The sequence below is a fragment of the Hoplias malabaricus genome, chromosome 6, assembly GCF_029633855.1.
Source record: "Hoplias malabaricus isolate fHopMal1 chromosome 6, fHopMal1.hap1, whole genome shotgun sequence".
Taxonomy (NCBI): domain Eukaryota; kingdom Metazoa; phylum Chordata; class Actinopteri; order Characiformes; family Erythrinidae; genus Hoplias; species Hoplias malabaricus.
In genome coordinates, this window is record NC_089805.1 from 23,807,513 (window position 1) to 23,833,929 (window position 26,417).

Here is a 26,417-nt window from a genome sequence, read left to right on the forward strand (position 1 = left end):
ACTTTTCTAATAAACCTGATTAGCAATGGGGGTTGAATAATCTGATTGCAACTGTACAGAAGTCTCTCATGACAAGGGACATACATACAAAAGCAACAAAGCTTATTCCAAGAAATGCCAGTTTAAATAAAGGTTGCTTTAGCCAGTTTCACCACAGAAAGTGTTATTATTCAAATAGATATTAATCTTTATTAATGGTTATCTATGTTTTCGTTGTCATGATGCTATGGTGTTATATAGCCTTATGCAAAATGACATACTCTTTCCTTTTTCTTGTATTACCTAAATTCAGTGCCAGTCTGGCTTGAAAGATGAACCTGCTGAAATTGCAAAAGTGTAGCTTCATGCAAGTTGTCAGGAAAAGCTTATGTAGGTGTGATAAAGCTTCATGAAAGATGTCCTACACTAAAGTGAAACACAAAAGTCAATGTAAACTCGGTTTAAAGGATGCCCGCTGTGACTCATGCAGAATCAAATTAGTGGGCTGGTTTTGCCCTTGCTAGCTCCAGCACGACTAGATCAAAATGTATAGGTCAATACACTTTCACTTTTTCCCCTTCTCCTTGGCGATAATAGCATGATGTTTTCCACAGAGGCATTAGAACATTTCTTTATCTGTTTTAAAAAAAAAATGTCCTAAGGCAGAGGGTTTCAACTGTGGGGCCCTGACCAGTTGAAGGGACGGAGGTGTTGTAACATCAGCTTCTCCTCTGTTACGCAGTGTCGGTTCCTCTCAGCTAACTGTCAGCTAGCCGCCGCAATAGTGATGCTAGGTAATTAACGCGCTCCAAGACACGTCGGCTCATGTCCTGCAGCGGAACGGGAACTGACTGGCATCACGGGGGATCTGCCAAAGCCATTTTGCTTTGATGTGACCCTGTTGTCATACTGCAGCCAGGCTAAAGGCACCATGGAATTTCGTCTAGTACGTCTTTCTGAAAGATACCATCCTGATGACGGAGATAAATATTTGAGATGTAATCTTACAATAATATATATTATTCTTTCATGCTTTTTATTATTAAATTATTCAGCTAATCAAACCGTATATCTCTAAATTATTTGTTTCCCTTCTTGTTTACATCTTAGGCTACGTTCACACAGCACTATTTCAAATTTGGGCCACTTTTATATGTGGTATTGAGATACAAGCCATATCGGATTTGTGGCAATGCGACTCTGTCTGAATGGACAGATCGGATTTTATGTGACTTTGTCACTCTGGCCGCTGAGAATGATCTCCGAACTACGGTCCGAAGCACTTTCGTCTTAATCTGAGGTGTTTAGGATGTGGAAACACTGGTCAAAGTATTTTCGTTTTGTAAAAAATACTGGGAAATGAAAAACGTGTGCAACTTTTCCTGTCTCTCATTTATGAGAAGATAAAACACAAGGAAATGTGTATAAAGGATTTTTTATAAAACAAACAAGAGAAAAGCTTCTTTTTTAGTAGTTCTATATCCGTTTTATATTGTTCATGCCAGTATGAAGCTGTCTATATATGGATCATGGAAATATTAAACTCATGTCGGCGCTTGTCTTGTTCTCTTTGGAGACGACGTGTTTGTGAGAGACCCAGGAAATTTGCGCTTAGATTGCAAGAAACATCCATTCACGTTTTAACATTGTTTGCAGTCTTTAATTAATAGTATGTCTTTAACATAGAGCTCACAAAGAAAAGGGAGGTTTTATGATACAGCGCTGCACAGTCCGGTCCCATTCCTTCATTTTAAAAAAGAAAGTGCTTTGAATGAAACTGACGGACATTTTCCTCTGGTCAGCGCCTGATGTATCGTCCTTTGCGCATGCGGGTCAATTCAGAATCGTGATCTGTTCAGACTGATGTCAGATATAGGCCACATTATACAGACTGTGTGAACAGCAGAAAAAAAAATCTGATTTGGCCCATTTTTCTGGTGTGTGAACGTAGCCATAGACAGCACTATGTCCACATAAATAACTTTTAATATCAGATTAATCTGTGAGCAAAATAATATTTGAAAAACAGCTGCTATGGAAAACTATAGTACAAAAATGTTCCCAAACTTTTTTGTTCATTCACATTTACATTCTGAATATGACTTTATTCTCTTCAATGTACAAGAAGAAATATGACACATAAACCAGTTTATTTTTCACTTGTAGTTCAGTATTGGTATAAATACATTTCAAATAATACAGAGCTGGACGATATGGCCAAAAATGTTATCATGATACATTTTTCCATACTGACTGATCTTGATATTTATCACAATATTAACATTTATTTTTATTTAATACTTATTATTTGACACAATATTGAAATACACTAAATGTTAATAGGTGTATTTCTAATTACTATACAATATTTAAATTTATATATATGCACATGTGAAGAAAAGCACCTAAAACGTCAGGTTTTGCTCATAAACTTTTATTAACCACTTGGGACCAACAGTGTTTACAGGGAAGATCCTGCTACCCCTTCTCTAAGAAAAAAAAAAAAAAAAAAAAAAAAAAGGATTCCTCCCTCTCAGAATCTCTTTTCCTCACTAGCTCCTCCTCCAGCCCTACTGTGAGTGCATAAAATCCCCCCAAAACAACAGCCTGACCCCAGGAACACATCCCAAAAACGAACACATCCCAAAAACGTAAGAACATAACACAACATTAACTTGTTAACCAAATCCCGATAACCCACCAGCTACAACACTAAAAACAGAGCTCCTCACGCTCCCGCACAGCTTTATGGGTGTATTAATGCCACAGTATGCCCATTACTCTATGATGTGCCAAATCCAATAAATACTTGGCACACATTACAACATGTTGAAAAATCCAAACCCATGTTTAAAATGACGGATTCATTCATTCATTGTCACAAGTGTTTTAGTCCTTGACCACTGTCTCAACCCTCTCAGAAAAAAGTACAGTAGAGGCACATTTCTGTCACATTTCTGTCACTAAAGGCACAAACAGTGGTGTTAAAGTCCAGTTGTGTTCCCTAAAGTACATTACAATATCTTCTCCAGAAGGAGAGGTGAATATTTGTAATCTTTCATTACATAACTGTGGAAAACAACATAATACGCCCTGGAAATGAAATGGGGCGTATGAAATTAACACAGTTTATAAATCTATTTATAGATTTATCAATTCAAACAGAATAAGACAATTATGTTCCCTAATTAAAGGTACTGTATATGTACCCTTTAGGGTACCACCACAGTGACTTTGCAGGTTTTCTTGTGATTTTAGGTCTAAACAAATACAGCTGGTTGAATGTGCATCCTGCACAGAAAAATCCACATGCAAGACAAAAATCTGCATTAAACCATAGCTGAAAAGAAGGGTCCAAGAGTTTTTCTACGTAGTGCAACCCAAGCTTGCGGTGAAAATACAGGGGTTGGACAATGAAACTGAAACACCTGCCATTTTAGTGTGGGAGGTTTCATGGCTAAATTGGAGCAGCCTGGTGGCCAATCTTCATTAATTCCACATTGCACCAGTAAAAGCAGAGTGTGAAGGTTCAATTAGCAGAGGGTAAGAGCACAGTTTTGCTCAAATTATTGCAATGCACACAACATTATGGGTGACATACCAGAGTTCAAAAGAGGACAAATTGTTGGTGCACGTCTTGCTGGCGCATCTGTGACCAAGACAGCAAGTCTTTGTGATGTATCCAGGGTAATGTCAGCATACCACCAAGAAGGACGAAACACATCCAACAGGATTAACTGTGGACGCAAGAGGAAGCTGTCTGAAAGGGATGTTCGGGTGTTAACCCGGATTGTATCCAAAAAACATAAAACCACGGCTGCCCAAATCACGGCAGAATTAAATGTGCACCTCAACTCTCCTGTTTCCACCAGAACTGTCAGTCGGGAGCTCCACAGGGTCAATATACACGGCCGGGCTGCTATAGCCAAACCTTTGGTCACTCATGCCAATGCCAAACGTCGGTTTCAATGGTGCAAGGAGCACAAATCTTGGGCTGTGGACAATGTGAAACATGTATTGTTCTCTGATGAGTCCACCTTTACTGTTTTTCCCACATCCGGGAGAGTTACGGTGTGGAGAAGCCCAAAAGAAGCGCACCATCCAGACTGTTGCATGCCCAGAGTGAAGTATGGGGGTGGATCAGTGATGGCCCAATACTTGTGCTAGATAGGCGCGTCACTGCCAAGGACTACCGAACCATTCTGGAGGACCATGTGCATCCAATGGTTCAAACATTGTATCCTGAAGGCGGTGCCGTGTATCAGGATGACAATGCACCAATACACACAGCAAGACTGGTGAAAGATTGGTTTGATGAACATGAAAGTGAAGTTGAACATCTCCCATGGCCTGCACAGTCACCAGATCTAAATATTATTGAGCCACTTTGGGGTGTTTTGAGGAGCGAGTCAGGAAACGTTTTCCTCCACCAGCGTCACGTAGTGACCTGGCCACTATCCTGCAAGAAGAATGGCTTAAAATTCCTCTGACCACTGTGCAGGACTTGTTTATGTCATTCCCAAGACGAATTGATGCTGTATTGGCTGCAAAAGGAGGCCCTACAGTTTAATTGTCCAACCCCTGTATATGTGCGTGCCTGTATATGTTCCCACCCCATACTACTAATTTGTAAATATTGAACATATCTGATATTTATGATTCACAATTGGTGTCGGTGTGGACTGTTTGGCTGTGCTGAGCTGAAATGAACAGTGCAAAAACCCTTCACTCTACTTTGTGCTCACAGATATGAGGCTCACGCTGCCCAACATTGCCCCCCCCCCATCCCTAATACTGCCCATCCCTAGTGTGAGCCATACTTTTAATCACCTTAAAACCTTTTAACAAAAGAGGGACTTTCATGAGAATTTGCCTGTGGACGCTGCACTACTCTGAAAACAACACAGGTAATAAAAAGAATGAATATTTCAAAAGCTAACCCCTATACCACTCGGGGAAGCTCCCTTAGGGTAACACTAACTTATCATTATTGCATCCTATTCTAAGGGCACAAAATTAGCATGGACAGAGGTGATGTGTTCCCACCGGTATCCAGCATTTACTGAATTGTCCCCAGCAATAATTTGATCCTCCTCCTAAATAAATAAATAAATAAATAAACGATCTGTCAATGTCTCATTAACCTAGAGGTGAAGAAAGGGTTAAATCTCGTTCTCTACTCGAGGCCAACCTCCCCGTAACACATATGGCCAGTGTGATTGGCTGTGCCTTTCCCTGCTGTCAGTTGTGGCTCTGTAGTTTGGTTGAGAGCAGCATCTGTGCAAAATTCAGGTGCATTGTGGGTGACATATGGGTGTCAAAAGCGAGGATGGCAGCAAAAAAGAAGAAGGTGGACATAAGGAACTATTTTCAAAGAAACGTTTAAGTCACGTAAAGTAAAGTTCGCTAAAGAAATGAGTCTATCATAATATCAGAAGGCTAAAATTGTCTGCAGCTATAAATAACATGGTTTGGAAATTAACTGCACAACAAACTGCCAATTGTCAGTTCTCTTTTTGTTTTGTCACAGAGCAGTGGGGGTCGTAGATTCATAGGTCCCCACCGATGTCAAGAGCAAATCTACGCCACTGTCTTACACTAATGCACAACAACAACAGAGTGCAAAATATGTTATTTTGAAAATAATGATAATATTTAATTCAGATTGTCAAAAGAGAAATTGAAAGAGCAATCCAACAGAATGGCAATACAATTTTACAGGTTGCAAATAAAAAGCAATAGAGCCTTAAAATTACATTTTAGATGTGTCATGAATGAGGAGCCAACCTATAGATTAGTGTAAAATGATGAGAAAGTTGAAATCAGTTACACTACTTGGCTACACTTATGTAATAGGGCTGTTAATAGAGAATAATGACCTCTACACTTCTGAGTAAAAAGTCCCTGCAAAAGTTCTTCCAACTCATCTAAAAGGTATTGGTTGAAGCTCTATCACCCCTGACAAAGCTGTTCCACTACTTCAGAATACTGCTGGGGATTTATAATACCCCTCTAGCCTACATTTGACACTTGGCCTAGCAAACTCAGGCTCACATGTGACTGCTCTGGTGAGTATTGCAAACCTTTTTCTATAAAGATTTTACTCATTATGTATTCACAGGGTCTAAAAAGGTCAAAACACATGCATCAAAACTGTCATCAGATTCGCACAGCACACAAAAAATCTATTGTGATTGGATGGGAGGTTTATTTGCATACTGCAGCTCAAAAATACACAGAGAAGTTCAGCAGTCTTACCTTTAGTTCACGCTCCTGATCTCCACTGCAGAGTGTGTTTAATGAAACTTTGAACGATTTCCACACAGGATTAAGGTTGTTCATGATAGTCTGTAAACAATAGGATAGGGGAAAAATAAGCTTGTGTTGGTTGTGTATGTATGTGTGTGTTTGTGTGTGTGTGTGTGTTAAACAGACCTCAGTTCTGTGCACTAGGGATGCAGTGCCATCATCATTCACTCTGAAGATCTCAAGAAATGGGTCTGACTTGCTAAAAAAATCCTGAAAATGACAGAAATCTAACATTACAAACCGTATGAAAGGTATTACATATGCTAATGTTAAAACCATGCTTAAAACAAATATATCAGAACTGAATTGAAGCTGAAGGTGGGCACTATCAGTTGAGTAATAAAATAACTTGGATATTATCAGTACATCATAAAAACTAAATAATTGTTTTAATTTATTTATTATGTACAAGTAGTTTTTTCCTAAATAATTTATAAAATCAGAAGATAAACAAAAACGTCCTTATATTTTTATACATAGAGCTGTTGTTTTTCAGAAAGTTTTGTGGGCTTCAGGTTGTGGAAGGTATGAATGTGAAACTTTGAATGCAAAACTAAACTAATTAATAGTAAAATTAGACTATGACATGGTATGTGTGTTTGTGTGGGTAGGGGGTGGAAGACTTGAATTCAAACTAAGAAAACAAAAAAGACACGAAAGACCACTTTAGCTTGTTCTGCTGATACTGAGAATTCATTCCTTCTCCATGCATATTGTATGTGTTATGAAATTCTTAAGCTGCCATACCTTGTCATCCAGCTTCTTGGCGCTGAACGCAAGCTCCACATAGTCATGATTCCCAGACAATTCCTCTGCAGTGACCTGTGATGCCATCAAAGGGAGGCAGCAGATTGGATGAGGAGTTAGTTATTAGATAGTTACAAATAGTGTGTGTGTGTGTGTGTGTGTCTTTGTTTGCTTGGCTCTTACCGTTATAGAAGATTTGCCGGATGTGTTGCCTTGTTTCAATAAGGATTTCGACAGTTTTCTCTGAGATACAATCTGTCCAGAGAAAAGAGATAAAAGTAGGGAGGGGTTCACCACTCTGAAATACTGTGTGGGCAAACAGTGCAACATTCCATGAATAACCTTTCTGAACTTAAATCACTAAATACAGTGGGGATTTTATCATCTACAGTAAATTATATCATTAAACAATCCAGAGGAGTCTCTAAATGCAAGGCTCAAGGCCCAAAACCAATATTGGCTGGCTCTGATTTTCAGGCCACCTTCTCTGGTTGAGAGCTCTTTTAAGATGGAATGTGGCAAATTGAAAACATGTCCTATGGTTTCACAAGTCAAAATGAAATACTTATTGGAAATCATGGATGCCACATCCTCTTGGCTAAAAGGGGAGAGGGAATATCTGGCTTGTTATAAGCACACAGTTCAAAAGCCACACATTAAATTCACTAGTGTTAAATCAACACTATTAGTGTTAAATTAACACTGCTAGTGTAATAATTTAACGCTCTCAGTAACACATACATGTTTGGAGCAATATGCTGCCATATAGACCATGTCTTTTTCTGGAAGGCCTTGCTTATTTCAGTAAGACAAGGCCAATCTACACTGTGTATATATTACAGCAGAATTGCTCCTTAGTAAGTCTGGCTACTAAACTAGATCAGACCTGTCATCCAGTAAAAACAACTGGAATGAAAAGAAAAACACTAAAATGGAGACCCTGAGCTGTTGAACAGTAAATAATGGGAAAATATTTCACTTCCAAATCTGGAGCAATTGGTATCCTCAGTTCCCAAACGTTTACAGATTTTAACATTTAAAAAGTGGTCTTTGTAATATTTCTGCAAATTTAGAGTTTAAATTATTTACACATCATTTTGAAGTCGTAACGTTTTTGGAAATGTGGTTTATATATAGACCATTCTGAAGGACCGAACTTAATACATAGACATCTATTTGAAGAACAATTTCACCATCCAAATGTGTCTACATAGATCCCTCAGTTCCAAACATAAAGAAAACTTTAATTACCCTTTTTAGTAGTGTATATGTCCACTGCAGTCTCTATGGCAATTCGCTCACACTGAAAGCCAATGTTTTACTACCTGCCCATTTCTTGCTTTTTACAATTATGATAGGACTTACTCAAATGTTTTAAATACAGTTCTTCTTCCAATTTAGTTGCAGCACATTCAAAGCTTTTAGCTAGGTCTCTTGCTAGAGATGTGCTTTTCAACTGTAAGTGCTATTATTGTGTAATGTATGCATCTAGGAGAAAAAAACTGCTCAAGCACAAAGCAGTAGACAACACAAACATAGAGAATTGAGCGAGTGAATGCTTAAGAGTTCCTAACTGTCTCTGTAAGCAAAAACACAAAAACTGGGCATTAGGGATTTTCTATGGGTGCACCACTGGACTCTGGATGTTCAATATTCTCTGGATTGGTGAATCATGCTTCAACATATGGCTAGCTGATGAATGAATCAGGGTTTGGCTGATGCCAGAAGAACACTACCTACCCATATGGAGAATGTAAAGTATGGTGGAAGGAACATAATGGTCTTTAAACTAGGCCATTCATTGAACTGTGTGGTTAATGCTACAGCATACCAAGAGATTTTAGACAGTTGTATGCTCCCAAATTGTATGTGTTGTGGTAACAGTTCATGGAATGCTCTTTTTGTTGTGGCAAGACTATGCCTCTGTGCACAAACTGTGGCCCGTAAAGACATGGTTTGACAAGTTTGTTGTGGAGGATCTTCAGTGGCCCACACAGCCCTGGTCTCAAACAGAGAACTTTTTAATGAACTAGAGATCAGTTGGGAGCTAGGCCTTCTTGTCCAACATCAGTGCATGAACTCACTAATGCTCTTTTTGATTGAAAGAACACTGATTCCCAGAGACTCATACCAATATCTTGTCCCTTCCCAGAAGTGTCTGAGTTGTTATAGCTGCAAAGAAAGGGCCAACTCCATATTACTGTCAATGGTTTTGGAAGTGGATTTGTAACAAGCTTATTTCACCCAACTTGTAGTTACATACTTCTTAGGAAACGTACACAGTTTTTTCATGTTTTATGCTCTCTTCTTTAATTGCATGCAGCCTCCTGCTCTCTCTAGTCCTTTACATATCTCCCATGTCATTACTGATTTCCTTGTTTACTCTCCAGCTCTAACATGAACTCCTCTTCCCTTTCATGCCTTCTGTTGCATGTTTTGTCATTTCATCATATGCACTCACCTGTCCAAGTGTGCACTCCATGGCTCCCAGGAAGTCCGCCTCTTTTAGCCCATTGTGGTTGCTACTTATATCATGCAGCTCAAAGCGGAGACGCTGCACCTCCTCAAAGTAGTAGTCCACTGTGAAGACTTTAGAGAAGACAGGGCTTATACTGCTGCGAATCACCTCTGTCCGGTCAACCTGAAAAGCGAAGGACACATGCAATCAATGCACTGCAAACATCTGAAGAAGCACGGAAAGAGCTAATTAGATTTTCCTTCAGTTTTATCTCTTTACAAGTGGGAAATCTGGCAAACATTAATACTGGAGTACATATGTAAATGTGTGATAAATATAATATTCAAAGCTGTGTAAAAAAATTTAATTAGAATATCTATATGCTGCTTGCTTTCCTCTGAGGTTCTCTTTGTCTTTTCTGGAAACCACAGTGTTCACTGTTGTGATCAACACTACTGATCTTTCTGATATCATAGCAATGTGAGAGGACTTTGTGCTATATGACTAGATGATGCAGTAGATGTACACGCATGCAGCACTTGTCCATCTAGAAGGCGTGTTCTTAGCTGAAGCAGGCTAGGAGTTTGTATAGTTTGAAATCCAGTGGGAAATGAGACATTTTACAACTGGAAGGAAATATGGACTGTTGAAAACCAGACAAACCAGAATACATAGACACATGATGCAAGGCTGCCGCACGACAAAGTGAATCTTTATATTCTATTAATCTGACATCATACAGAACTGTGAAAGAGTACACTGCACTGATTAGCTTTTCCTCCATTTTGGATTGTCCTGCGTCGTCTGTCTGTGCTGCCCATCCTCATTTCTATTGTTTGACATGCCCCCCACGTCAGAGTCCATTGTAGCAAAAATTGTTTTAATTTTTTTTACACTTGATGGAGCGTCATTAACTGCATTCAGGCATGTTTACAGTCCGTCAGTGCCAACGTAGGGTCCTAACTGAAATATATTTTTGGAATGCATTCCTGGCGCTCTGTCAGCATCTAGCGTGTAGGTACACATACACACATCCCTCTCTCAATGTACAGAATTTGGAAATTGCTGAATCTACCCATTAGCAAGGACTCCTCCACTCACTCGGTGGGAGTGGGAGCTTTCAAACTGCTGCCTGTACACCATTTGTCAACTCAAAATATTTGGAAGAGAACAACTAACAACCTGATTCAATTATGTTAGCTAATAGATGCTTGCATTAGTTAGCATAGCACTGGGTGATGGGAAGACAGATGGAGGGCTTCTTTCCTACTCAGGGAAACGGAGGCCAACTGAGTGGTCTTTGTCACAGAAGGCTTAGGCATCATAGGAGATTGGACTAACACTTAGTTGTGCTACTACTATACAGTGATGAATTTAACATTCAAAAAATATTTCATACAAACCCCATTTCCAGAAAAGCTGGGTTTACATGATTTGCACATCACTGCTTTCTGTTTCAATTTCAACATCCTTGGAAATGGGATTTGTATATTATAACTTTATTGCCCATCTGTGGTTAGGCATTAAATGTGTTGATGTATTTTATGTATTAATGATGCATTAAATGTGTTGATGTTTTTCCAAATTTTCAGCAAACAATAAGATTGCAATAAAATGTGCAGAGGTCTATCATCTGCAATGTGCATATTATAGGGATTCAGGGACAAGCTTGGAGACTAAAGTAAATGCAAAATGCTCTTTAATTAACAGAAACATACAAAACTAAGAAACACAAAGGAGTAATGAACTACAAGATGCAAGGTACACAGGAAAATGTAAATATAACAAGACACAATATAACCAAGCCAAAAACTCAAGAACCTAAAAGGGGACCATGACATAAGCTAACAAAGGCTAGACAGATTTAAACAAAGTGGAGAAGGACACAGAATCCAAAACTCAAATAAACCAAACCAAACAACAAAAAAAGAATGCCAAAATAACTGAAGCTAAGAGCATAAACACCAGTATTGAGATAAATGCACAAAGAGACTGGAAAACAAAGACCAAATTTCAGGACAGAGGGACAGACAAGGGACCAGAAAGAAGAATAAAAAAACCAACAAAGATTGAGAACACCAGATAATATAAAACAACAACACACAAGAGTAACTAACCAAGGAAGAGCTAAAGGACACTAGAGGCATACAAAACAACACAAATAGCCACCAAAGACTAAGGCAAGGACTTAATAAATCTTAATAAATCTAAACAGAATGAGGAACACCTGTGAATGTCGCATGAGGAAAGGCGTGTGTCTAAGACAGGGACAGGAGAGTGAATCACCTGAGAGGAAGGGACTATGGCTAAGGACACAGACTTGAGACAGAGAGGAGAAGGGAACTAGGAACAGTCAAAGCAAGAGAAACAACCAGAAACAGAACAGAGACAGGAGGAGTACAGTGGAATCCTGACAGTGCACTTACTTTTACTTAGTATATCAACCAAAGCTAATCATTTGACCCCAACGTTTGCATAAAGACTGTGTGCTGTTGTGTTTTCAGAATTTAACTCACATTTTCCTGACAAAAAGCCAAACTAAAGCAGAGCTATGTGACTTATGAGCATCATCTAAAAGCTTATATACAGAAACACCATTTATCCAGATCATGCCCATACCCATATCAGAAGCTTAGAAAAGTTTGCCTTGATATAACATTTTGTGACAATAACGTATTTTCATATTGCCAAACCCAACATCTGAGCCAAGAATGGAAGTCAGAGATCAAATTGCAGATAAAGTAGAATTGCAAAATGGAAAGCTGAGCCTTTCATGAGCAGCAAAGTCTCATTCACATCACACTGCAAACATGCAAGAGCAGAACAAAGGCTTGTCCTGCACCAAAAAATTTGCTCCAAAACTACATATCCCACAGAAAGAGTCCTTTCTGCCTCTTAATCCCTGGGAGTCCCTATTTAGCCCATATGCAACTCAAGGGTTTTAGTTTTATCAGAAAGGCACACGATAGCTCCAGTGAAATAAAAAGCTTTTCTACAATCTGAGAAAGCTGCCTGTATGCTGGTTTCATTCCACAAAAGAGTTCAGCCTCAGTGCAGTAATCTGGACTCAGCAGACACACACACACACACACACACAGATTGGCTGCTTGCTCCAATATCCACACACAAAGTTTGAGGCCACAGGCATTTGCGCTGCAGCTTGGTGTTTCAGTAGGAATTGTTTTTACAATATAGAGTCTATAGCAAAATATGACTGACACATAATAACAGCAAATGACACAAAAAATATATATAAATATATATTTATATATTGATATAAACCAAAGTTGAGAATATTTGTCTGTTTTTATACTTTGCACTTTTACTTCATTGCAAATTTGATGCCTACAACACATTCCAGAAATGTTGGAACCACTGCATGTTTACCACTGTGTTACATCACCTTTTATTTTAACAACACTTAATATTCCTTAGGAACATTTGAGCATGTTCTGGCTACCTCTCACAATCCAGAAACACATGGTGGTGGGTGAATTGAAGTGTGAAATTGTCTACAGATGTGAGTGGGTAGGTGGCTGTGTCAATGCCCTGTGACAGACTGGTGCCCTGTCCAGGGTGTGGTAATGTCTCGTGTCCTATTATATTGGGTAGGATTCAGACCCACTGTGACCCTATTCAGGATGAAGCAGTTACAGAAGGTCAATGAAAGAAAGAAAGAAAGAAAGAAAGAAAGAAAGAAAGATAATGAATGAATGCATGCTATTAATATGGGGATGAAGTTATCAGTTGATCCATTTCTGAAAGCAGAATTTTTTCACGACTTCTTCGTTACATGCTATAAATCTTCAGCTGTGCAACCATTCCAAGCCTTCGCTTTCAGCTTATGTGCAAAATCACTACTCAAAACGGTTCTGAAAGCTCTTCCTCTGAAGCAGAGCGAATGTAATTGGTTCAAAGAATAACCCATTAAAATAAACAAGAGACGGAGCTTATCTTGAAACATGTTTCTTCCTCTGTGATTCATATGTGAAAAACGGCATTAAAGTTTGTTTTTATTTAGTGAATTCTAGTAAGTCTCTAAGAAAACCACATGGAAAACCAGCTCGCTTCTAAAAAAGCATTTTTCTGTTGTACAAAACTGGGTGGCTTCTAATACAGCACCTGGTTTATGGGACGGTATTTGAAAATCGTTGCACTATGCGTGCTAAAGAATCACTATTGGTGCCCCCTCCAGGGTGTATTCCTGCCTTGGGCCCAATGATTCCAGGTAGGCTCTGGACCCACCGCGACCCTGAGTTGGATAAGCGCTTACAGATAATGAATGAATGAATGTTTGACGTAGGTGTGTAAAATCAGTGCAGTATGCTTGTCACTGCCAGCAACCAGAACTTTTGATTGAAAGGTGACAGACTTTTTGAAAAATAAATTTGCTTGGTTTCTATACTAATATCAGAAAATGTGGGTCTCAAAGACAGTTGAGAACCACTGATCTAGAAGGCAACTTATGTGCTCCAAAATGTGTATGCTCTGGTGTTTGTGGTGCCTTCCTGTACGTGCACAGTACACATCCTGATATCATGATAAACCCTGGATTTTAAAGCTAGAAACAACCCGGATGCTTCTGCTTTCTGTCATGGAGAACACTGTGTCCATTATCATGTTGTGATATTTATTGCAGACGTGTGCAGGCTTTTAATGCAGGTTCTCTGAGTCTTTTGATGTCAGTATGCACAATAGAAGCTAAAAACCTTTTGGATTGTACAATGATGCATATTTTTCCAAGTAGTTAGTACGTATATAAAGATGATTGGAGCACCCGTTTAAGCCAGGTGTTTTTTTTTTAAATAACCAAAATTAATCAAAATTAATTTGATAAGTTACAACATGAAATACCTTGCCTTTGTAGTGTTTTTACTTAAATACAGGTCCACGTTGATTGATAAAGCACTGATTAGATTTCACATACTGTCCCAACTTCAAACACTTCCAGCTGGGAACTGTGAGCACTAATAGCCCTTCAGCACTCACAGGGACCACAGTGGTAATCAGTGAATTAGTGATCCACTCAGGAAGCCAGGAACCCATCAATTTTCATGATGGTGGAACCCATACTCACTAAATATATTTCCACTGTGGTTTCCTTGCTGGAGTAATAAAACTGACTACTGCATACACAATGTTTTTTGACCGAACATAGTCAGAACAAGAGCACAGAGCAGACGTTGCTTTTTCACTTTGTGGTTGGAAATGTATGAGAATCTAATGCCAATAAGTGGTTATCGTCAGAAATCACCATCGCTCCAAAAAAGCACTCTCAGTTCTATTTTGTTCCCACTGACTGCAGGCGCTGATGTGAAGCACACTGGCTACTCCTCACGGAGTGAGATCCTATCTATATGCTGTGGCATGAAGCATGATGCAGCCAATAATACAAATGCCCTGCTCACCAGCTCACAGGATGGGAACTAGCCTCAGCTGCCATTGTTTGTTTCCCAAGACAAATACAACATATATGGCCAAATGTTGGTCACCTGCACATCCTGCATTTCTTCTGAAATGAAGGTATTATGCAGTAGTATATCCCCCTTTACTGCAGTAACAGCTCCTGGTCTTCAGAGAATGTTGAAACATTTCTGTGAGGATTTGATGGCATTCAGCCATGAGGTCAGGTACTGATATCGCATGAATAGTTTTAAACGTCATTAGTAACAAAATAAACATTATTATTGTGACTTTAACCTCATGTGTAGCTAGGGTTGGACAATAATTCAGTATAGGTCAACATAAAACATTGAAGGAGATGTCATGTTGTTTGTTTGTTCTGGCTTTTATATTTATCATATAAATATCACAATTTTACTGTATTGAACAATATGTGTGTGTGTCACCCTCTGAAAGACTGGCAAACCCCTCCAGGGTGTGTTCCCGCCTTGCGCCCAATGATTTCGGGTAGGCTGTGGACACACCCTGAACTACATACCTACTAGTAAAAATCAGTGCAGTCACAGTGTGAGTGCTTCAAACATCTTCAATATGACTGACAATATGGCCTGTCTATTGCAGAATCTTCTGGACTACCTGTCTTCTTAAGTACTTCTGGAACCTCTGGCATTTGTCGTGTGGCTTCACACAGGCAGACGATGCTATCTCCGCTAGGGCTCGTGGAGCAATAAGTCAGGTACTTTTAGTAGCATTCGTTTGTGCAAGGCTTCAAACACCCAGGGGATGCTCTTTAACATTCCCTTTCTGCTACTTGTTGTGGATAAATGAGTGTGGTGGGAAATATGTAACACACTTTAGCCCTTTTCTGACAGGATTAGCTTTACATGGGGATCTGGGGTAATGCCATTTTACCACAGGACGTCAGTTAAATTTATGACGGATTTGCACTGGATGAGAAATCTTAAGATAGGAGAGGATACTCAATTCATGCATTGCTGTCACAGTTTTCAGCACTGCAGTGACACTGACGTGAGTATTGTATGTTTTACACATACATGCTGTACAAAATTGGAGAAGAACTTTGTTTACTATCTGACAAAGATATGACCAAGACCAAGTACCATAACAAAATGGATGTTGAACCAGATCTCTGTTGAAAGTTCACTCGTCTAATTTCTTCCACTGCATGACTAGACTCTGTAACTAAAATGGTAAGAGGTAAATTCATCTGTATGCAAAACTCTTTTTTATATTGCATGTGTGTTTCTGTAATATAACTTATAGGTCGTGCTTGGTTTTGGATTGTTAATGGATGGCACCTGGCCTAGACAGTCTGAGACCCACTGCTTTAATTCATACTATAGATTTGAGTCTTTGAGCATAATTCAGCACCTGAGGTTTTGATGAATTGATAACTAACTGATTTTAATCCAATACACATTTTTCTATAAAATGCAAAGAAGATTTCCTTGCCAATTGTTAGCCCTCTGGTACATTTGCACACTGGAAAAATGCCTGGTGCTTGTAGACAGCCCTGGCTCAGTAAAAGGGAAACAAATGAAATGTCTCAGTCAGAACTGGCTCAGGCATTCTCTCCCTTCATTGCCAGCTCAGCCATGGCTGAGAAAAGGCATCTGTATGCGTTTGGATGTTGGAGACCTTAGAACAATGAAAAGCATAATAAGAAATGAAGATGTTACTCTATTCCTGTTCCATTGGTAAAACATTTGCTGTTACATTTACACTACTTAAGGACGAACAAAAATGACTAAAATGCTCTGTTTTGACAGAATTAAAACGGAGATAATCTGGTAATAATTACTTTACCCAAGTTCCTCAGATAAAACTAATCCCGTCTGAACAGGGCATGTCTTTCTCTTTTTAACCTTTGTCTTAAACGTGTTTTCCTACCAGTGGTCTGTTGGTTGTGCTATGACCAGATGAAGTGGCTAGAGTGCTAGTGACTTTGACAGGACCTTGTAACGTCCTGGAAAGCAAGCTCTCTGCAAACTCTTAAATGCTTTCATTGAGGTTTCCCCAGGGATTGTACTGACCTGAGCTACCTTAGAGCACAATGTAGGAATGAAGAATGTAGTGAAGACCTATGGCCCTGTATTAAGCTTAAAGCTCAGAGTGGACTTCTCTGCTCACTGCTAGTCACGCTGACTCTTTTGTTCTAAATTTTATATGCAAGGTCAGCTTTCTGAAATATTCCTTGATGCATCGCTTCAGGCGCTGTGCTTTTGCCCTGAGCAAATTCTTATCTCTGCTTGTTTTATCACAGTGTATAGTGGATTCAGTGCCCCTCCACCTCCTTAGGCCTGCAGGTGCATTCTCTCTGGTGTCTACATCTGGTACCTCAGCGTTTCTTTGAAGCCAGAGGTAAGGAAGCATAAAAACAGTGCTACTAGTAAGACTGGTGTCATATTTTCAAACAGTATCTGCAATTTGGGACCCTGCACAAGTTTTTTATTCTTCATGGTTCTTAGCCAACAACTTCTTACAGTTTACCCCTGGCATCAGTGTTCTGACCTGAGGCTATGCAAGTGTGTGCAATGACGTTTTCTATCTTATTTATTAGCTTGAGTATGCCTACTTTAGGTTAGCTAAGGGCTTGTTTATGAGCTGCTTAGCTGGGTGAGGTAAGTTGTGAGCAGGGAGAACCCCGAAAATATGCAATTCATAAGGTACTCCATGACCAGGGTTGGGATCCACTGCACGAGAAGACATATGATATTTACTGTCACATACAGGTCACATGGCATTCAGACACTTGGCCTGGCATTCTACCCGTATTCAGAAATGAAAGGTATTCATTTTCATTCTGAAGTGGTGGTGGTGTGTTAGTGTGTGTTGTTCAGGTATGAGTGGATCAGACACAGCAGTGCTGCTGGAGTTTTTAAACACTGTGACCACTCTATTTTAAACACCTACTTTATTGGTCCACTTGTATATGTAAAGCCAAAGACAGTAGCTGATTTTTTGCTGCACCATTTTTATTGGATGTCATCAGGACCCCTAAACACGGTGGGGTCAAAACTGCAGTCGCACTTCTCGTGTATGATCCACTTGTACCAGCACAACACACACTATGTCAGTGTCACTGCAGTGCTGAGAATGAGAATGAATTAATTGCATTTCTGAAGAAATGTTGGCCACTGCCCCAGGGAAATAAAACTCACGCATGTTGCATATGAAAAACACTTCAGAGAAATTTTAATGCTGAGAAACTCATACTGCTGTGTGGTTTATTGCACTTTCTACATTTTACACTGCATGAGTGAAAAGATAGAACACCCTGACAAGCATAGCATCCAATAAAATGTCTATTACCCAGCACAAGCACTTTATACCTCTTTAAATAAAGTGTGCTGCAACATGAAGTGCAGTGCAAGTAAACAAATCAATTGCAGTATTTCACTCCCTGAGTAGAGCACTACATTTGTACTAATGCAAGATTAGAAACTGCACTAATTCCTCCTCCTGCACTGTGTGGAGATATACAGTCTGATAGTGGAGCAGGTGGAGAAAAACTCCTGTAGCATACTGCAGCAGGGCTGTAGCAGCCTGGATCTGAAGCTGTTAGTTTGACTGACAACAAGGTCACTCATCTGTTCTTATGTGATTACGTGTGTATGGATACACTTTAATTGAGAATACAAATAAAGAAAGTTGTGGTTCCCAAAAAACTACAGGGATGTAAACATTACTATTTTGATATCACTTTAATGTAGGTCAATTATTCATAAAGCTACATGACACCTACATGATCCTTTCAAGACAACTGACCTACACCTATCTGAACACTTATAAAGGTTTGTGCAACCAAACCATAGTTGTCATAGCTCTTTCCATAGTGAAATTAATAAAGAAATTTGTGCCAAACAGTGATTGTCTTTATAGAAACCTAGGTTGTCCTGAATTAATAATATATGTGTAATATAGGCTTATGACTGATGGACTACAGTCAATTGATACTCTTTATAATGCACAACATGTCAGCCAGTAGAGGAGATCGGGCCACCTTCCAACGTAGTGTCATACTCCCTACATAGTGTACATCACAGATAATAAAACAAAAAATACAGACAGCAATTAGACACTCATCCGACAGGGAAACTTGAACTTTATAGCTCACAAAAGCACCAGTCCGTTCTAAAGCTTCTTCTAAGATTGCTTCAATATAAATTAATTTATAAAAAGCCCATGTATATTCGCACATGAACAGGCTGCTTGATTTTCACTGATTTTCAATCCACTTTTTCAGACATTCAGTTTTCTAGGTTCTTGGCTTAGGTCAAACTCAGAAATTATTTATTTACTTCAGTGTCAGGAAAATATAACTGGGTTTGGTACTTGGAGGGTTGAGGTCATTTTAAGTTCAAATAAACAGCTGGTCTACCTGGAGTATTTTTATGACCTGTACCGTACTGAGAGGTCTTCCAGTGATGCACATGTGTACTGAAGATACCTGGTCAGAAGGTACTTTTCTTCTGATCTAGTTTGTATTCACTATCCATTGTGCTTGGCTCTGCTGATGGTGTTCAGTAAGAATCAAACAGGATATGCGTCACAAATTAACTTTGTTTTTATGAGATACGGATGACTGAGCTGTCAGTCATTCACAGTCTGAGACGAGATTCCTGGAGGATTTCTTGTATGTTTGCAAGTGATTTGTATTCATACCTGGTATTTATCTTCTCAAACATTGTCAGTGAATGACATTTATTTATCTTTGCACTATTCCACATTGTGCATTTTTAGCAGATTTTATATTTTGCTGCCTAACACCTGTACCCTGAAATTAATAACTATTTATCTATCTATCTATATGGCAACAATTGCTGTATTTTGGATTGTATTCTCTCACATAAACATCAGGGATATAAGAATGGTCTTGAATGATTAGTTCTGGAACGCCACTTCATCTCTTCCCAAAAGCATTGGATGGACCTCTATCACTTCAGCAAATGAAGTTCCACTATATCACAACCTAAACTGGGTGTTTATAAACCTCTAGCTTATCCTTGTCATTGAGTTTGGAGACTTTAAATTCACGTGTAGGTGCTCTAGTTAGCCTTTCTATTAGCAATGCCCTTCTATTGAGATTGAACACCTGTATCAGCAGTGGGTTTACCATAAAGCAGCTGAATTTAAGAGAAAAAGAAAGCACCTTTAAACCATTCATTATTTAAACTGTCTCATGAGAGGACATGCCTTGAAACAATTTTTCAGATCAAACAAGATTTTAAGGTTCACTCTGCATTCATTTGTTGACAAATAATGCTGCATTAAAATACACTGGTGTTCAAAATTTGGAATCATGGTTTTGAATAAAATATTATACTTTTTAATTAAATAATTATTTTATGACGTTACAATTCTGCAGGGGGTGGCACGGTGGTGCAGGTAGTGTCACAGTCACGCAGCTCCAGGGAACTGGAGGTTGTGGGTTCGATTCCCGCTCCGGGTGACTGTCTGTGAGGAGTTGGTGTGTTCTCCCCGTGTCCGTGTGGGTTTCCTCCGGGTGCTCCGGTTTCCTCCCACGGTCCAAAAACACACGTTGGTAGGTGGACTGGCGACTCAAAAGTGTCCGTAGGTGTGAGTGAATGTGTGTGTGTGTGTCTGTGTTGCCCTGTGAAGGACTGGCGCCCCCTCCAGGGTGTGTTCCCGCCTTGCACCCAATGATTCCAGTTAGGCTCTGGACCCACCGCGACCCTGAATTGGATAAGTGGTTACAGATAATGAATGAATGAATGAACAATTCTGCAGGTGCATATGTTTAAACTAATTGGTAGGAAGCTGTTAAGAAATGGAACTCGTAGCTTTGGATCACTTTTTAATGTTGAGAAATCTGTAAAATATTACAGGTGAAGTTTAAAAATAACATCTAGAATGACTCACATTACCTTACCTGTATTATTCATAATTTAATATTTTTTTTGGGTGAGCCAAAATGAAACATCTTGAATTAATATCTGGTGTCTAGCGTAATTTATTAATTATTACTCAAATCAGCTTTGAGCTCTGGTGTAGCTTGAAATAAGTTTTGCCATGTAGGTACTGACCAATCACGTATCCCCACACGTTATGCTAGCACTCTGGGTAATCCAGGTCTTGGGGGACAATACAGATTGGATACAGATTAAGTTTAGTCTTGTGAAACAGTGTGTGATTTTGCTTTTTCTCCCAGAGCTTTAGTCATTCACCATTCCGTCCATTAGGTAGGATTCTCCTAATCACAAGGTTCCACCAAGTTGCAGGGGGTCCCACAGAACATACTCTGAAGCCACTGTTTCTTTTCAAAACACTGCAAGCATGATATCAGTGAACAGTTCCACAACTACAAAATCCCCAGGTGTTTTATGTTATCTAATATGCATTTGCATTGACTAGTGTCATATTAGGTGAAGGGTGAGATTGAGAGGCACCCTACCCCACAGGAAAATTGAGGCTATTTGTTCTCCTTTTAATTCCAAATAATGGGTAGCTGATATATCACTAGAGATTGAATACAATTAAAAAAATTCAATAATTGGTGCAGATATAATTTTTCAACAAATTCTACATTTGCATCTTTTTGTCCTGCTCAACCCAAACGATGTTCATGCATTTGACCTCTGTTTTTGACTCCTGTAACTCATACTTAGCATACAGACTGAATAGACGTCTATTGATTTCTGTATTATTTGACACTAAAACATATCCGGACCAGGTTTCAAAATACCTTAGCTATAGCAGACCAGCTTTATCATTCAATGTAACAAGATAGCAGCTTGTGTGGTCTTGTGATGGGGAGGGATATATGTGAAAATGTGTTGGAGAGGTCCTCAGCCAGTATTAGCACTTAATGTGAGAGCAAGAGAAATGGAGAGATGGAATGGAAAGGGAGTGGGGGGCTGAAGGAGAGAAAATGTATGAGTCCAGAGGAATGACACATAGGTCATATAACCTGAATAGTCAGAAAGTAGTAAAACCTACCTCAAACCATTGTCCATGGGACTGCATCTTGAGGACCACACAGGGGTCTGGTTTGGACAGCGCATCCCTGTCAGAGATTCCTTTGCAGGCCACACGCAGCTCCACTTTAGTCAGACAGGGGCTGTTGAATAGGCCCAACGTGGTGGCCGCTGACTCGTAGATGTTACTCATTTTTAGCTGTGCTCAACCTGGGAAATGGAGAGCAAAACATTAGGAACAAGGCTGTATGAGTCAAACAAGGGCTTACAACCTGAGCAATGCCATCCATTCAGATTTCTCTCAGATTTAGTTATCCTCTCTTTAGATGAGTATCACATAAAACTGGCTTTTAACTCACTCACTCTCTAATGTACTGACCTTTATTACAAGGCAATTCAGGGATGCTGTTAATTGTTTGCATCCGTGACACTGTGAGTCATTTTTAGCCATAAATATTACAGTACAAAAGTCTGAGAGCAGACTATATTCGATTAATTTCCCTGTCCAGGAGAAGTTATTTAGTCACATACTGTCAATGCTTTATACTGCTTTTGGTACAATACAGGGACACATCCTGGACAGGGCACCAGTCCATAACAGGTCATCACACACTCGCTCACACAAATGGCCACTTTTCATTAGCCATTCTACCTACTGTGTAGGAGCTCCCGGAGGAAACCCACACAGACACAGGTAGAACAGACCAAACTGCTCCCAGAGAGTGACCAGAAGCAGGGATTGAACACAGGACCCTGAGATCCAGAAGCTGTGGCAGCAACACTACCTGCAGCATCATGCCAGACACTTTATTCATTCATTCATTCATTCATTATCTGTAACCGCTTATACAGTTCAGGGTCGCGGTGGGTCCAGAGGCTACCTGGAATCATTGGGCGCAAGGCGGGAATACACCCTGGAGTAGGCGCCAATCCTTCACAGGGCAACACAGACACACACACACACACATTCACTCACACACTCACACCTACGGACACTTTTGAGTCGCCAATCCACCTACCAACGTGTGTTTTTGGACTGTGGGAGGAAACCGGAGCACCCGGAGGAAACCCACGCAGACACAGGGAGAACACACCTCCTCACAGACAGTCACCCGGAGCGGGAATCGAACCCACAAACTCCAGGTCCCTGGAGCTGTGTGACTGTGACACTACCTGCTGCGCACAAAGCCGCCCCACCTTATTCATACTCAACATATTTTTGTGGAGGTTATATATAAAATAAGCCAACTGCCTAAGACAATCAAATGGAATGCCCAAAGCTGAATTAAAAGATAATTTTACACTTAACAGCCTTGGAAGACCTTGTACACCAATAAACCTGAAACACTGAGAGTTATCTCAAAAGAAAAGCATCTGTAATCAAGGCAAAGTCAGATTAGGTCAGATGTTTTTTAGGCTTATGATTCATTATCTGTGGACCTTGTCTTATGGTTTTTCCTGGCGCTGAAACATTACTAGCTTGAATATAACTGCCTGTTTTTTTTTATACTGGAAATGAAATACAATGAATGAGTTGTATTCTTTGCACAGTGCTGTATTTTATATGTTATATGCTAAAATAATTACTGGGACCACCACCAAAATATATCAGTATTGAATTTTGACCAGCCACCCCACACTGCTGGGTAGTACTAAGAACAAACAGCGAGACATACAGACAAATAACACGACTGTGAATTAATTATTTTTTTAATGACAAATTAATGTGCATATTTTCTGATTCAAATTCAGCACATCATTTTCTCACTTTTTACAGGAGTCAACTCTTGAAATGGGCTACACCAAATGTCAATGAATTAATAAACGTTTACCTCTTATTTTAGTTTTGTATTCAGCAGATTATTTATCACGTGTTACACTCCCAAAGGAAATTTGTAGTTTAATTAGTCACACTAAGTCAGCCAGTCTTTTAGTTTGGTATCAGTGTAGGGTAGAAGAGTCTTTCTCAAAAATAATTCCACGAATAACAGGCTTTGGGTCAGTTTATGAGAACAAAAGATACCAGAATACTTCATAAGTATTGATAAGAGAACATTAAGATCTAACGTGTTGTGCGTTTACCTCGAACCCTCCACGTCCCTAGCTTAGTGTCAGTGCTTTGGAAACACCGGAGCCTGGTGGTCTGACTAAAACGAAAACTTACAGACTGCATGTCCACTGAAAGTGTAATACTATTAGACTGGTGTTCACGTTTAAATGGCAAATCCACGTCAATGTAGTGAGCTCCCCCTCTGTACACAGCCGGTCTCCAGACTGTGGAGGCGGCATGTGGAATGAGCGCAGAGCGGTCCCGGTGGAGCCCGTTTCCCGGGAACATAGCTCCAAGACCTGACCCGAATACACCAGCAGCGAATGTGTATCTCTACGCGCCGCTCAATTATTCATGCCTTCCCCACGCTCTTGAGAGGGAAGGCTGAACTTTTTTGGTTATTTTTAGATGTTAGATGAAGTGCCCCTCTCGGTTTTGCCACATAGCCACTATCGAGCCCTCCTCATTTAGGGAGTAGAGGTCCTCGCCTCGTTTGCGTTCATTTCACGTATCTAGCGCTCACTCGCTCGCGCTCTCCCCCACTCAATACTAATCGAAGGTGTCACGCACGTTATTTTTTTCCTACCCGTTTTTCGACAAGTCCTGCCCCCCTCGAGTTCCCTGTGGCTAGTGTTACTTTAACCCTGCGCTGTGATTGTTTGACGCTCCTTATCCAACGGCGAAAACGGACTAGTAGCCAATAGCAGCACAGGAGGCGGGGATTATCGGAAAACAGGCGGGAAAAAATGAAGCGCGTGAACACGAAGCCCCAGCCAGGTGTTGAGAGTGAGGGATGCACTCAGAGACAGAGTGTGGTAATGGAAGCTAAAGACTACATCACTTTTCACTTCAGAGACCGAGTGGCGCTCTTGACATTCTTCAGTAATGAACTCAGTTATGAAAGTAAAACACAGACGAGTGTAAAACACCGTGTTCACACCTTGGTATATTCACTGTAGGGGTTAATTCATCTTGAACTTGGCTGTGCTTCTAACACAAAATGTTAACACTGGAAATGACTTGAAGGCCATTAGTTTCTGACATCGATAAATCCACAATGGTATAAAGCTCACCGTTTCTGTTCAGGTCAAAATAAAACATCAGTGAAACACTTAAAACTTTTTTTCTGTTGGTTCCTGAAGACATTCAATAGCCAGAGCTGGATATTTTGTGTTTCTTTTGGTAGTAGCCTATAGTTTTTTTCGTGGCTTTATATCGCTATTTACATTATTGTAATGGCTTAACAAGTGACCTGTGACTGTGTCTCTTTGCATTTAATTACTTCTTATTTGAAAGTCTGTGCCCTAAAGTAAAGATAATGATCTCTAATGGTAACCCCAATTATTCTCAGCAGGGTCAGATCAATATGTCCTCGTTTATACGACCTATATTTATACCCTGAGAAAACACAAGCGTCTCATGACTACAGATGCACAGACACAAGATGGGTAAGGACCCTCAGCATCCTGCAAGACCAAAAACAGTCCATCTTTTTATTCAAAATAATTATCCAGTTATTTTCTCTAATTTTTGTTGGCGTTCAAAGAACGCAGAAGCAAAACTCACCGCTGTCAGCCTGTGCAAATATTCCCAAACGACGGCAGAAAACTTCTTCAGTGGTGAAATGGTGCTGAGAGCGATTTGCGCATTGGGTTCATGTTCCGCGGAGAGCAGTCCGTCCATTCCCCTAGAGCCCGACACTGACTGAGGCTACAGCGGCGGAGGAAACTGCTCCATGAGACTCAGTCTCCTGCTCCTGACTGCTGCCTTGCCTCTCAGCACAGGCTGAAAAAAAAACACCACTTAACTTGACTTTTTATCGTCTGCTCATGGAAACCTGTCCCACAGCCAGCGACCACAGCGCAATACTGCACCCTGGTGGAGAAGAAGACTTGGTTAAACCTGACTGAACACCAGCAAAGCCCTAAATTAAAAACCTTCCGAGACACTGCGGTTAAGACAGCCGTACTGCTGCCGTTTGAGAAAAAACGGCTAAACTGGCCGCACGTCAGATCCTAGTGCGCTTATACTAGTGACTGAGCGGTACTCAATGCGCGTGAAGACCTGAAAGTAACCCCAATTAAGCGGTTTATAAATTGGTCATTTGTAATAAGTACTTCATACAACCAACAGATAAAAGTTCAGTGTTTTCCATACTATGTACCTATAAAATATGAAGTGATTTTACTGTATAGTTTTTGAGTTAATAGCATTCAAACTCCAACCCCAATATTTTTCAATTTTTTTGAGTTTGCTGCTTTATAAAATAGTAATTTTTTAATAAGTAGTCCATACAACCAACAGATATCAGTTCAGTTTTTACCATACTATACACCTTTGAAATATAAAGCGATTTTACTGTATAGTGTTTTAGTAAATGACACTGAATTTCCCAATAATTGTTCATAGTTTTTAATGATGACTCAAGTTTACTGCTTTATAAAATGGTTATTTTGAAAAAGTAGTCCATACAACCAACAGATATCAGTTCTGTGTTTGCCATACTATATAT

The 26,417-nt window shown here is 39.8% G+C and overlaps 1 protein-coding gene across 2 annotated transcripts in view; it reads right to left on the reverse strand.

Moving 5' to 3' along the window:
- cpne4b (copine IVb) overlaps nt 1-25,713 on the reverse strand; it is a 70,975-nt gene extending 45,262 nt beyond the window's left edge. Inside the window, exons 1-7 of one of the 2 annotated variants that reach the window (XM_066673777.1) lie at nt 25,472-25,713; nt 21,878-22,065; nt 9,497-9,676; nt 7,219-7,290; nt 7,036-7,110; nt 6,415-6,498; nt 6,238-6,327 (exon numbers count right to left, since the gene is read on the reverse strand). In XM_066673777.1, coding sequence (XP_066529874.1) covers nt 6,238-6,327; nt 6,415-6,498; nt 7,036-7,110; nt 7,219-7,290; nt 9,497-9,676; nt 21,878-22,048 — 672 coding nt within the window. In that variant the 5' untranslated portion in view covers nt 22,049-22,065; nt 25,472-25,713. Of the gene's footprint in view, nt 1-6,237; nt 6,328-6,414; nt 6,499-7,035; nt 7,111-7,218; nt 7,291-9,496; nt 9,677-21,877; nt 22,066-23,937; nt 24,045-25,471 lie in introns of those variants that run through there. The other variant, XM_066673778.1, reaches the window with a different exon arrangement.
- Between the last annotated feature and the right edge of the window lie 704 nt (nt 25,714-26,417).